The sequence below is a fragment of the Squalius cephalus genome (assembly GCF_949319135.1).
Source record: "Squalius cephalus genome assembly, chromosome: 20".
In the NCBI taxonomy this organism is placed as follows: Eukaryota; Metazoa; Chordata; class Actinopteri; order Cypriniformes; family Leuciscidae; genus Squalius; species Squalius cephalus.
In genome coordinates, this window is record NC_137141.1 from 21628178 (window position 1) to 21642704 (window position 14527).

The following is a 14527-nucleotide window of genomic DNA, read 5'->3' on the forward strand; positions in this document are numbered from 1 at the left end:
TCACTGTAACATAAAGTTATAGATCACCCCAAAATTGAAAATTCTCAAAAAATTAAAATGATTTACTCATCCTAATTTTGTTCTAAACCTGTACTACTTTCTTTTTTTCTGTGGAACATAAAATAAAATATTCTGAGATCTTTCTTTCTTTTCTTTTTTTTTTTCTCATCCATACATTGAAAGTCATTGGTAAACTAAACTTTTTGAATGAGTTAGCAGCATTCTTAAAAATATTATATTTTGTGTTCCACAGATAGAAATGCATGCAGGGCAGTTAAATACTGGCAAAATTGTCATTTGTGGGTGAACTATCCCTTTAAAAGGTTAGTTCACTCAAAAATGAAAACTCTGTCATTAATTACTCACCTTGATGTCGTTCCAAACCCATAAGACTTTTGTTTATCTTCAGAACAGAAATGAAGACCTTTTTGATGTAATCTGAGAGTTTTCTGTCCCTCCATTGACAGCTACGCAACTACCACTTTCAAGCCCCAGAAAAGTAAAGACATCTTTAAAGTAATTAATCTAACTGTAGTGGTTTAACCTTAATTTTATGAAGAGATGTGAGTGCTTTGTGCAAACAAATCCTTTTTTTTTTTTTTTTTTACATTTATTTTTTATTTACAAAATATTAATTTCCAACGCGTGTTCATGTAACAACGTCTGCTCTCATGTCAACATAACACACATGCCTCGTTTTGCTCTCGAAAACGCACGTTGGAGATTAATATTTTGTAAATTAAGTGGTAAATTATGTAATTTTTTCGCAAACAAAGCACTCGCGTTTCTTCATAAAATTGAGGTTAAACCACTGGAGTCTGATGTCTTTACAACCTTTCTGGGCCTTGAAAGTGGTAGTTGCGTAGATTGTCAATGGAGGGACAGAAAGCTCTCAGATTTCATCAAAAAGATCTTCATTTGTATTCTGAAGAGGAACAGGAGTCTTACAGTTTTGGAACGACGTGAGGGTGAGTAATTAATGACTGAATTTTCATTTTTGGGTGAACTAACCCTTTAAGGTTAAGATGCCATTCTATGGCTTTGTAATGTAAATCGTTTCCATCAACCCCATTTTGTGCCAAAAAATTGTGACTGACAGACACCCTCATCAAGTGCAGTGTGGTTTACACTGCATTAATTAGACACTTAAAATATGCACTAATTACTTTTGAGTTTATTTTTAATTAATTAATTATTATGAATATTATGTCTGCACATATGTGAGATTTGAACTTTTGACAGCTTTTTTCCCATAGATTGAAAACATTAAAAGTAAAGTTTGCTTTTTAGATTGTTACAGGAAGCAGGCATTCTAATTTATGAGAAGTGCACAGAATATGTTCTGAAAAGTTGAAATAAAGCACATATAGCAATGTTTCTTTGAATGTTTGAAAGTAATTTTTTTTTAAAGAGTGTCCTTGGTTCTCTTTGCGTCATGCTTGAGCTTCTAATTTTGGTATGCAGACCAAGAGGATAGCTGTTTATTTCCATCTTAGTAATTTTTTTTTGCATTCTTTTGTCTTTTTGTTTTCTGCAGGCAGTGGAAACAAATCTAGCATCCAAAGATAGTCACTGGGTGTACGCCAATGAGGTAAGAACATAACTCATTCATATCTATTTTTTAAAAGAGACATCAACCTCAAAGCTGTTTGCAATCAGATTCAGAAAACAGCCCAAATTCAGTCTGCTGTCGTCATATCCAATTTCAGCTTCCAGTGTTTGATATATGGCACATCTCTCATTCAGTATGTAATATGCTGTCACCATGCTAGAGCAAAGCTGACAGTGGATTATTGCACTGGCACAACTCAGAGCCACAGTTTTGCTCTCCTTATTCCTCTCTCTCCCTCACTCTGTTGACTGAGACTTGGATGGAAGCAAGACCTCATTAGAGTCTGGCCCTATAAGCCAATAAGAGCTGAGCACGAAGAGTCTGGCCCAATAAGAGCGGAGTGCAGTGGATGGCATGAAAACTCTGATTCTGTTTGATGTGTTGACACCAACATCAACATTCTACATAATAAAATGAAAAAGAATCAGACAATGTCTTTGTACAGAGTGAGTGAGAGAGAGAGAAAGAAAACTTTGCTTTTAGTTTGGTTCTCTGGGAGTATCTGACAATATGACAAAGTCATACTTGAGGGTTTTTTTTTTTACAGCACACTACAAGCTTATCCAAAAGCACTCTGTCTATCTCTCTGTATCCCTCTACACTACTGACCAAACAAAAATGTGATTTCAAAAGCATTCACATGGAGTAGGAGTCATCTCTTTCCAGAAGAACATGGATGTGGGTATTTGATCCCATTCCGAAACATTTCAAAACATGGCAGTTGATGTATTTTAGGGTTGTTGCCCCAAACACCCTCTTCTATACATTGAAAGTGGATGGGGGCTAAGAGCTGTTAAGCACAAAAAAGGACAAAATGCACCATACAAGCATAGTAAAATTAGGACTAGGATGATATATTTCTAGTCTTCTGAACCCATATGATACCTCGGTGTACAAAAGTCATAATTCATAGCTTTGAAAATCATGTGCTCAGCATTCACTTACGTCATACATACAGGTTTGGAACAACATGAGAGTGACCAAATTATGTTTAATTTTTGGTGAACCTTTCCTATGAAGAAAAGTCACCAAGGAACATGGCTTGTGAAATGTATAGCTTAAATAAGATAGCCTGTAATTCAGGGGTTTTCCCACATTCTTTTTCAGGCCATGTAGTGCATCTCTCTCTCTCTCTCCCTCTCTCTCTCCTCTCTCTCTCTCTCTCTCTCTCTCTCTCTCTCTCTCTCTCTCTCTCTCTCTCTCTCTCTCTCTCTGTCTCTCTGTACAGTATATGTCCTTGAATCAGACTGACTAAACTTTATGAGACATTAAATCATAGGAGCTGCCCACTTAACGGGGCAGTGTCACGCTCCACTTCAATCTGTGAAAGCATGCACAAGATATTGTTATTTTTAGATTTATATTTCTTTTTTAAAGTTAATTTTCTCACTATGAGTGCACCTCAATGTTAATTATTCTAGACCTCACTGATAACAGTAATACTTTTACCACCAAGTTACAGTACAGTATGCACACTTAGATAGTAACTAGAAAGGAAATGTAAATGTACGTAAATCATTTACCACTCTTTTATTGTACCTGTTTTTTTTTTTTTTTTTTTTTTTTAAATATGCATCTTCAATCGTTTCATTAAACAAATTAAAGCAAAGTCACATTAAACCTAGAAATGATAAAACAAAGCAATTCATGATTAATTACCTTAAGGGTTGAACTAGGTTTAGATGTTCACTGAGTCACATCGCTGTGATGCTTCTGTTTTGTCTCTTATCCTGAATTGAAGTAATTTAAGTAATTTGCTTGTGCCTCAACACAAAGCAGAAATGAAGGTCAACACAACAACTATGAGCACAAATGAAGCCTCTACGGTTGTCGTTCATCAAGGTCATGACTCATGGCGGATCATCTGGTGTAAGTTCATTCATTTTAACCTGGATTTGGTTTATCAGTGTTTGAAACACAAAGTCAAGTTTCATACAGATGATGCCAAATAATTTGTTTTTTTACTGGAAATAATTTAAATGAAATATTGAGTGGGGAAATATTAACTCTGTTTTCCCTGTGATGTCATTGTGACATCGTTTCATTAAGCCAAGCTCAGGCACAGATGTGTCTTAAGCTATATTCAGGGGATCTGACCTTTATTAGATGTCAGAACGTTCTTTTACTGTCACAAACGCTTGAAGTTTAATTAAATTACATATTTCGTGCTGCATGTTCAGGGATTCAAACATCTGTGGTGATTTAATTACAGACAGTGACATCAGAAGACCTGACTCTTCTGATGTCACCTTGATCAGTAAAAAGTTTTATTGTCACGAATAAAGGAATAATTAATACCTTCACCTGGGACTTGTATCAGAGATCATTTATATTTTGGGCCGGGCTGTTTTGATTAATGTGTGCGTATGATCTCTGTGTATTCTCCTGCTACTGTACGATTTTTTGTCCAAAAGCCAACTGTTAGACTGCACTTAAAGGTCAGTGAGTCACAGGCTAATTTATATCTCCTGTTGTTTATTTAGAGAACTATTTAAATCTACTGTAGTGCAGAACAGTTTTGTGCAAGCAGGAGTTTTATTTTTTTGTAATTGTATCTTTTGACATGTGCCATTCAGTGGCCATACCACAATTCTATATTCAATATGTAAGACACATTACCGTTAAAAAAATGGGGTCAGTAAGGTTGAATGAATACTTTTATTTAGCAAGACTTACAACAATGTTTTGAACGATACAACAATTTTTAATGAGAACAAGTTAGAGACATACTCATAAGGAAAATAAATACATAGGACTAAATAAAGTGCTTTACACTCTCAAAATTACCAAAGACAAATACACAATTGACAATTCACCCAGCACACATCACTATTCAGACTCCAAACGCCTAAGGGCAATTGTAAGCAACAGAGTAGAGATGCATTTTCAACAAAGATTTAAAACATTCAAACGAGTCACAAGATCTAATATGCAGGAGTGGCGTTGCCACTAAGCACAATCTCCTTTAGTTTTCAACAGTGATTTAGGAACATTAAGGAGGAAACTCTGCGATGATCGTAGGGGTCTAGCAGCACAGTGATGTTGTAACAGACTTGAAATATACTCTAGAGCAATACCATGTAAACCTTTAAAAACCAGTAACAAAATCTTGTATTGCACTCTAAAATCAACAGGAAGCCAGTGCAGAGAAGCCAGCACGGGAGAGATACTAGAACATTTCCCCGTGCCAGTCAGAAGTCTGGCCGCAGCATTTTCCACCAACTGCAACCGAGAAAGCAAGACAGTCCCAGATATAAAGAATTGCAATAATCCAGGCTGGATTAAATAAAAGCATGAATCACAGTCTCCATATCTTTAAAAGTCAAGAAGTTCTACATTTAACTACATTTAACCACGCCATTGATTTGTTTATCAAATTTCAGCTCCGAGTCAAAAATCACCCCAAGGTTCCTTGCTTGAGTGTTGACATTGGTGGCTAAAGGGCCAAGGTGAAGTGCAAGCTTTTTGGCTAGCTTCAATGGACCAAAGATCACCACTTCAGATTTAGACTGCAGAAAACTAGTTGCCATCCACACCTTTATTTCATCCAGGCAATCAATCAGATATGTAAGTTTGAGTCATCATCACATTTCAGAGGTAGATACAGCTGGGTGTCATCTGCGTAATAGTGAAGCACCACATTGTGTTTTTGACAGATTAACAGAGCATATTTAAGGAAAACCAGACAGGGCCAAGACATTAACCTTGAGGAACCCCTGACCTGATAAGACAGGATGAGAGGATGAGTTAGTGGTCCCTAGTTCCACAGCAAAGGTTCTTCCATGTAAATAGGATGAGAACCACATTGAACATCATAACAGATAACATAACAGATCATAACAGATCGATAACATAACAGATCGCTTTCTAGCCCTAGATAGCCAAAGACTGTCACACAGCCACAGCCTAACACACATGGTGGGTCTCGAGAGAAGAAATGTGCTTAAATTCAACACAGAGAATCAATGTTCCCTCTCATTTTTTCTTGCTGAACAAAACCTCTCTCAAAAAAGTCATGCAGAACAGTTTGATTCTACTGTATATAATATCGTCCTATAATAATATGAAAGCAAATTGACCATTTTTTTAGATTTTAAAATATCCATTATTTCAAGCCTATATTCTTAAAAAAAAAAAAAAAAAAAAAAAAAGATTTTTTTTCGCGTCTCTGCATTTACATTGCACAGCAATCATCAAAGTATTCCAACAGCAACTGATCATTTTGTTTCTGTGAAACCTGTAAATTGCATTCACCGATTCTAACTCAATTGAAACAATAACTTTGTAGCGGTTGACTCGAACACTGCAATTATTTCTTAATCACTAAAATACAATCAAATAGCTTTCCTAAGACATTTTGCTTCTGCCTTCTGCATACATATATTTATGAAATTCAGCTATTTATTTTTTCTGCCTTGGTGTGACATCAGATATGCAAGGCCGTGAGAACGTTGCGGAGAAAACTTCAGATCTTTCACTAATTTATAGACTTTAAAACTGGAGAACATTTATTGTACCTCAGGTATAGCTGATATTCAAGAAATAGCTCAGTTTCAGTTTGTAGCATATAGTGTATTGCAGATCTTTAGAAGTGTTTTGACTTAGCGTATTCTCAGAGGGGCCAATCCGTCATACCTGTAATTATTTTTCCTTCATATGTTGTACTTTATATTCCTGAAAATAGTTAAGAGAATAGGATTAATTCTTAACTCCCTGAGGCTTTAGCTATTCCAGTGTGATTTTATGAATTGACTATATCAACTAAACTATAAGTTTTAAGGTATTTATTTTCTCCCTTTTGTTTCTTGATAAGTCAGAGGCACTTCTGACTTTTGATTGATATGTTTTGATGTAAATACATTATGAAATGATATGTATCGTGAAAAGTACAAAAAAATGTGAGTTGAATATTAAGCGTAGCGTCAGTTCTGGCAGGTCACGTTAGTCAAGCTCACATCAGCTGACACTCAGTTGATCCACGTCTACTTATAGGAATACGACACCTATCACCGTATACATATATAAGCTCCTTCAGTATTATCAGCAGCTATCGTGTTTCTCAGGAGATAATTACCCTCCTCCATCCCCAGCTCCTCCTCTCGTGCACTCAGTATTTGGCATTCTGATTCCCCTTGAATCAGAATAAATTCTCAAATTATTTTGTACTTTAAAATCTTGAATTAATGATATCTGCAATACATTCATGTTGGTTCTGTTCTGTTTACCCTAAGGGGGGTTATTGCTGCTCTCCCTGCACTTATCAATGCTAGGCTGCATGGATGCGCAGGGAGTTCTTGCCCAGAACAGAACCATGCCGCCAATCCTAACTGCTAATCGTCAATCGTATTTGACAATAGTGGTTCTGACAGAAACCCAGTTCTGCTACTCTGACCAGCAAGAGATCAAAAAATTGTCAAGCATTTATTTCAGCATGTCCTTGTTCTTTACTTTGGCTGTATTTTCATCCCTTATTTCAGCAGACATATATTTCTGAAATGAAACTGATATTTTATGTATTGCTTTCTGATATATATTTAAAGGGACCATCAAAATAAAGTGTTATGGAAAAAAATAAAGCAGTCTAAGTTTTTAGGCACTTGTAGGTCAGCTAAAAACCAGCTTGGTTTAAACTTCTTTTTTCAGCAGGGATGCTTTATGCTTTTGGACCAAAGCAATGTTCTTTGTTTGCTGGGACAGTCCTCAGTGCAGCCAGGGGTTTAATATGTATGTTTGGTGGCTTTTTTCTTTTTCTTTTTCTTCTTTTTTTTTTTTTTTTTGCCAGTAGATTTTAATATGCCTGTCTTCACACTACACCATTGTAAAACTGTGTGTGTGTCTGTCTCTCTCTATCTGAGTGTAGGAGGTTAGTGACACAGAGATCATGGAGCTTGTCCACAGCGCTCTGGGCCGGATGACAGTGATCCGGCAGATCTTCCCCCTGTGGAGAGACTCCAACATCCGCTGCATGAGGAACAATCATCGGATCTCCTCGTTGCTTTGCGACCCACAGGAAGGGTACCTGCAGTCTCTAGAGGTACGTATCTTTTCAAGAGTGCAGTGAATTCATATTTATTCATCAGAAAGAGGTCTATAGGTCAAGGTCAAATTAGGTCATCTTCAATGTAGTCTCAGCCACAGATGGCATATTTTTGTAGTATAATCTATTTCAGATAAATCCGCAACCTAAACAGGACATAAAAACAAAACAAATACCACAGCTGGCCTCTTCAGACAGTCTCTTTCTATAAGAGTTGACCAGAAGTTCTGGCTCCAAGGCTATCCTCAGCTTCTTTCTTTTTTTTCATTGAGCTGCTGAAAGCAGCATGATTTACAAGAAATTTCAAATCTGTGGCCTTTTCCAAAAGGTTATATTGTATTCATAGTGCATTTAAGATACTTGGCAGCTGCTTTCTTGCAGAAAAGGAGTTCAGTGCATTGATTTACTCCAGTAGCTCAAGTCTGAATTTATCTATAATTGTCTTTTCATTACAGCTTTGCATTTGCAGTTTAGAAGTATCTGTAATGCTGCATAATGACTGCAGTAACTGTCATGTTTGTTTTCTTAGTTGTATCCTTTAATTTATCTAGAATCTTAATTCAAAACAAGGTTATGCATGACTGATCCAGATTAGCCGCCTGTGACCTGATGATTTTACCCGTTAACAAATATTATCTTGTTAAGTCACAGACGGTACGCTGTAATTGTGAAAACATTCCCCTCCCATTTACGCAACATTAAAACACTGTATCTGTTTCTGGCTGAAACAGTATGAAAACATTGTTTGGGTCTTAGAATCCATTTTCCCTCTTTTAGAGCAGATGGCAAATCCATGTGTCTGTTCTCTGGGGCTCAGTGTCTCAATAATTCATGAAGAAAGAGGGTTACATACCAGCTAATGCCGAAGCAGCACCACAAAAGGACAAATAAGTCCTTTACAGAAAAGAGGAGGAGATATGCGAGATGTTAGGAGCCGCTGGGATGCCTCTCGCCCCTCGATTGATGCTAACGATACAGTGGAGGTTGAAAAGAGTAAGAGATTGAACCTTTGCTGTGGCAGAATGGCTGTTTTAATTAACTCGAGAGGTTGCAGTCAGCATTGTGATTCCCTCGGGCCACGGGTCTCCATGCGCCATGCTGACAGTTCACGCAACGCTGAATAAAAGCTCTGTGGGTGCCATGCTTTTATCCATCTAATTGATGTCTTAATTTGAACTTCATTCATTCAGATTTAAAGCTGGAGTCCTTGAAATTGTTACATTCTCAAAATGTTTACATCTAGACGTTTAACACATTGACTGGCTGCATTCGATCATATAGTGTCCTTTGTTTTGTTATGGATGGTTGGGTTTTTTGCATTGGCAGTGCATAGATGGTTGGAGAAGGAGTTGACAATAGGCAGCAAAGGTGACAAGATATTAGGACAAAACCCTAATGATTTCTACAAGTAAATACAGCACTAAGAAATGTTATAAACATGCAAGATGGAGTGTGGGGATTAAATTTAGAGTTGGGGATGCCATTCCAATTCAAACTGGTAAAAACAATTTAAGGAAAATAAATCTTGTTTCAACTCAAATGCCTCAAATAAGCTTATACACATAAATGTAGCATGTTCTTGTTCTGTGGTTACACAATTCCCCGGGCTTCTCCAAACTAGCTTTCCTTCTGCAATTTCCACTTCTGAATATGTCGCATTTCCACCTTATTTTTTAACGTAAGATAAGACAAGGTAATTTGTATATTTATGTCTGGCTTCTGGTGTCATCTGCTTCTAGTTATTTTTAGCCGTACAAAACAGCTTGTTATGCTGCTTGATATTGCAAACTTGTATTTCTTACCATTGTATTTTAAAGAAGTCCTATTATGCTTTTTCACTTTTTCAACTTTAGATAGTGTGTAATGTTGCTGTTTGAGTATAAAAAAGATATGCAAGGTTACAAAGCTCAAAGTCCACTCCAAAGGTAGATATCTGCTCTTCAACAGAAAACACTTTTCAAGAACTACAACAAACGGCTCATTGGGACTAGAATGCACTTCTTCCGGATCTTGTGAAGTCACAATGTCACTTATTTAAATAATCCCCGCCCACAAAATATGCAAAAAAAGGAGGTGAGACCTGGTTGAGCTGCACTAGAGAAGACGAAGAAGAAGACCTGCTTTAGTAGCGTGTCGAAGAGACACAGTTTTTTCCACCCCGGTTTCAAAACCCCTTTGTTTGGTTTTCCTAAAGTGGACGAACTTAGAAAACAGTGGTTAAAATTTAGTTTTAACACTGTTCCTGAACATTATAACCCCAACGTTCACACGATCTGTGTGCTGCATATTTTATGGAGAGTAGCTTCCAGAACCTAAGAGAATATAATTGCCGGCTACTATGGGTTGCCAACTTCTGGAAAGGAAAATAAGGGACAATCGTGGTTCTTTATAAGGAACAGAATAAGGGACACTCAAAATATGTGTACTGCACCACACAGTGTATGTTGTTTCAGTGTCTGCAGGTAAGCATCTGTATAAAACCTTATGGTTCAATGGTTCAAACTATATGGTTCAATTTCATAGATATAATGTGGCTCCATGTTCAAATTGTTGAACAACAACAGATATTACAAATCATCAACCTCTATTCAAAACGATGTTTTGGTTTTTTTTGTCAGAAAGATGCCATAGATGGCATAAAATTTAAAAGCATGATAACGTCTCGGTTACATATGGTAACCCTCGTTCCCTGAGGGAGGGAACGGAGACGTACGTCGTGGTGAACGACGAATAGGAATCTCGCTAGAGAGGCCAATCTACTTCGAGTGAAACTAAACGAGCCAATGCATATTGGCGTGCAATCATTTGCATCAGCTGTGCAGCCTCGCAGCGCGGGTATTTAACGAGCAGCTGGTGCGATTGCACTTCAGTTTTTTGCTGAGGAGCCGAGCCGGTGAGCTGGCTGCCCCGGCGGGTCGCTGCAGATGTGGCGACGGGACGTACGTCTCCGTTCCCTCCCTCAGGGAACGAGGGTTACCATATGTAACCGAGACGTTCCCTATCGTCCGGTCACTACGACGTACGTCGTGGTGAACGACGAATAGGAATCCCTACTAAAGTGCCACAGCTGCTGCACCCCATCCAGCGCCCTGAGCAAGCCTCTACACCTTCTTGCCTGGAAGGACGATAGGAGAGGGCTTACACCAAGAGTATCCACACTGTTGTTCCGTGATAACCCATACAGTGATATATTGGATAACACTGGGAAGCGTGCCCGAACTGAGGGAGGGGAACGCTGCGGGAACCACATTCTTAAGAAGAGTTATGTGGGAAAACACATATGGACTAACCCAAGGGTTGTACTGCATATGAATAATGGGTGACTTAGCCCAAGGGAAAGACACGGGCTTCCGTTTAGGAGCAGCCGTGGAAGATATACACATATGGGATCCCTGTAGGGTCACACATATGGGACCCAGCCTAGACCCGGTTCTCAAGGATTCAGCGGGTAAAGGCCTGGCACCGGACGCTCCGCCACGTCCGGGCCGAGGGTGTTTGGAGGACTCGACAGGTTTTGACTCTGGAGCAATAAGGGTGCACAGTAGGGTGCAGCAAGCCGACAGAGCCGGTACTCTCAGTGTTTCTACTCATTTAGGGTGAGAACACGGGAGGACACGGGCTCTACACGTAGGCTATAGTATCTAGCGAACGTGTTAGGTGTCGCCCAGCCCGCAGCTCTACAGATATCTGTTAGCGAGGAGCCACGTGCCAGCGTCCAGGAGGATGCAACGCCTCTCGTGGAGTGTGCATGCAACCTGAGCGGGCAGGGCACGCCTTGAGCTTCGTAAGCCAAGGCGATGGCATCCACTATCCAGTGGGCCATCCTCTGCTTGGAGACAGCCTTTCCCTTCTGCTGGCCTCCGTAACAGACAAAGAGCTGGTCTGAGGTCCTGACGCTTTGGGTTCTGTCCACGTACATACGCAGAGCGCGAACGGGACAGAGCAAAGCCAGGGCTGGGTCTGCCTCCTCCAGGGGCAGCGCCTGCAGGTTCACTACCTGATCTCTAAAGGGAGTGGTAGGAACCTTGGGCACATAGCCAGGCCGGGGTCTCAGTACAACATGGTTGTCACCCGGCCCGAACTCTAGGCACGATTCGTCGACCGAAAAAGCTTGCAGGTCCCCTACCCTCTTGATCGAGGCCAGTGCAATCAGCAGCAAAGTCTTCAAGGAGAGAAGCTTTAAGTCTGCTGACTGCAAAGGCTCAAAGGGAGCATCCTGAAGTGCTCGGAGCACCAGGGAAAGGTCCCAAGAGGGTATGGAGGGGGGACGAGGAGGATTTAATCGTCTCGCCCCCCTAAGGAACCTGACGACCAGGTCGTGCTTCCCAACTGTTTTGCCATCTATGTGGTCATGATATGCTGAAATAGCAGCAGCATGTACTTTAAGGGTGGAGGGAGACAGCCTTCGCTCCAACCCTTGCTGCAAGAAGGAAAGCACTGACCCTATCGAACATCTTCGGGGGTCCTCTCTGCGGGAGGAACACCACTCGACGAACAGGTTCCACTTCAAGGCGTACGCACGTCTCGTAGACGGCGCTAGCGCAGAAGTGATGGTGTTAAGTACCTCTGGGGGTAAGTCACCTAGAACCTCCGCGTCCCGTCAGGGACCAGACATGGAGTTTCCAGAGGTCCGGACGCGGGTGCCAAAGGGTGCCCCGTCTCTGAGTCAGAAGATCCTTCCTCAGAGGAAAGGGCCAGGGAGGGACTGTCACGAGGAGCATAAGTTCTGGGAACCAAGTCCGGGTGGGCCAATAGGGAGCCACCAGAAGGACTTGCTCCTCGTCCTCCCTGACTTTGCACAGGGTCTGTGCAAGTAGGCTCACTGGGGGAAATGCATATTTGCGGAGGCCCCGGGGCCAGCTGTGTGCCAGTGCATCCGTGCCGAGTGTTCCCTCGGTCAGGGAGTAAAACAACCGGCAGTGGGAGGTCTCTGAGGAGGCAAACAGGTCTACCTGAGCCTCTCCGAACTCTCTCCAGATCAGCTGAACCGCCTGGGGGTGGAGTCGCCATTCTCCCGGGAGCACAGCTCGTGATAGCTCGTCGGCCACACGGTTGAGCACACCGGGGACATACATGGCTCGAAGCGACCTCAGATGCTTCTGACTCCAAAGGAGGAGATGGCGGGCGAGTTGCGACATGCGACGGGAGCGTAGACCACCTTGACGGTTGATGTACGCAACGGTCACAGTGTTGTCCGTACGGACCAGCACGTCTCTGCCCTGTAGCGGCCTTTTCAGGCGGCTCAGAGCGAGACGTACTGCTAGCAACTCGAGGCAGTTGATGTGCCAATGCAGTTGGGGGCCCGTCCACACCCCTGACACTGCATGCCCGTTGTACGTGGCACCCCAGCCCGTGGCAGAGGCATCTGTGAAAACCACAGCATGCCTGGACACCTGTTCCAAGGGGACTCCTGCCCGAAGGAACGAGGGGTCTGACCACGGACTGAAGGTCTGGCGGCACTCCGGAGTGATTGCCACCCGGTGAGTGCCGTGATGCCACGCCCATCTCGGGACTCGGCCGTGAAGCCAGTGCTGAAGCGGTCTCATATGGAGCAGGCCGAGCGGAGTTACCGCTGCTGCCGCTGCCATATGCCCCAGGAGCCTCTGAAATTATTTCAGTGGGACCGCTGTCCTGCCTTAGAACGTGTTCAAGCAGTTCAACACCGACCGAGTGCGCTGCTCTGTGAGGCGCGCTGTCTGAACGACCGAATCCAACTCCATACCGAGAAAAGAGAACCTCTGCACGGGGGCGAGTTTGCTCTTTTCCCAGTCGACCTGAAGGCCCAGCTGGCTGAGGTGCCTGAGCACGAGGTCCCTGTGTTCGCATAACTGATCTCGAGAGTGTGCTAGTATGAGCCAGTCATCAAGATAGTTGAGGATGCGAACGCCCTGTTCTCTCATGGGAACAAGGGCCCCCTCTGTGACTTTCGTGAAGACACGGGTAGACAGGGACAGGCCGAAGGGCAGGACCTTGTACTGATATGCTCGACCCTCGAACGCAAGGTGCAGAAACGGCCTGTGTCGAGGAAGAATCGAGACATGAAAGTACGTGTCCATCAGGTCGATCGCTGCAAACCAATCTCGGGGACGGATGCATTCGAAAATGCGTTTCTGCGTGAGCATTTTGAACGGTAGCTTGTGAAGGCTCCAATTCAAAACTCACTGATCCAAGATCGGTCGTAACCCACCACCTATCTTGGGTACAATGAAGTAGGGACTGTAGTGCCCTGACCTCATATCGGCTGGAGGGACCGGCTCTATCGCGTCCTTCGCCAGTAGGACTGCGATCTCCACGCGCAAGACATGGGCATCGGCTGCTCTCACTGTAGTGGAGTGGATGGCCCGAAACTTGGGGGACGCCGGGCGAACTGAATCGCATAGCCGAGCCTGATGGTCCGAATAAGCCAGCAAGACGGACTGGGGAGCGCTAGCCAGGCTCGCAGAGACCGTACAAGCGGGACCAAAGGGACCATAGGCTTACCCGGAGTGGGGCAGCGAGGTGGAAGACAGGGGCTCGGCTCGGAAGGCTCTCTCTGGGAGGCGGCCCGTAGCGGAGTCTGAGTGTGCTGTGCAACACTTACCTGATTCCACGAGGCAGGAGGTGGCTTGGTTGCATTCTCGAACCGCACACTGTTGCCTGCTGGCGATAGAAGAGGCGGATGAGAGTGGTGAGGATTCTGTCCTCCCACTGCTCTCCTGGCCCTCTTCAGACCCAGGGATAGAAGAACTGCTCTCTTTTTTTTTTTTTTTTTTTGAGAATTTGGGTACCACTGTGACTCCAGTGGTGGAACACTCAAAAAGATTCGTTCCCCGGCCCTCCACCGGAAAAGAGCAGCTCCACCCATCTCCGGGTCACCCATCTCAGGGGTGATTGTTTCA

General features: G+C 42.6%; 1 protein-coding gene across 4 annotated transcripts in view; it reads left to right on the forward strand.

Annotated features, from left to right (window-relative positions):
* The window catches only part of grid1a (glutamate receptor, ionotropic, delta 1a), a 290739-nt gene that overhangs the window by 231252 nt on the left and 44960 nt on the right, over positions 1–14527 (forward strand). For all 4 annotated transcript variants that reach the window (XM_079854065.1, XM_079854068.1, XM_079854067.1 and 1 more), the window contains exons 5-6: positions 1538–1591; positions 7473–7646. In XM_079854065.1, coding sequence (XP_079710191.1) covers positions 1538–1591; positions 7473–7646 — 228 coding nt within the window. The remainder of the gene's footprint in view (positions 1–1537; positions 1592–7472; positions 7647–14527) is intronic.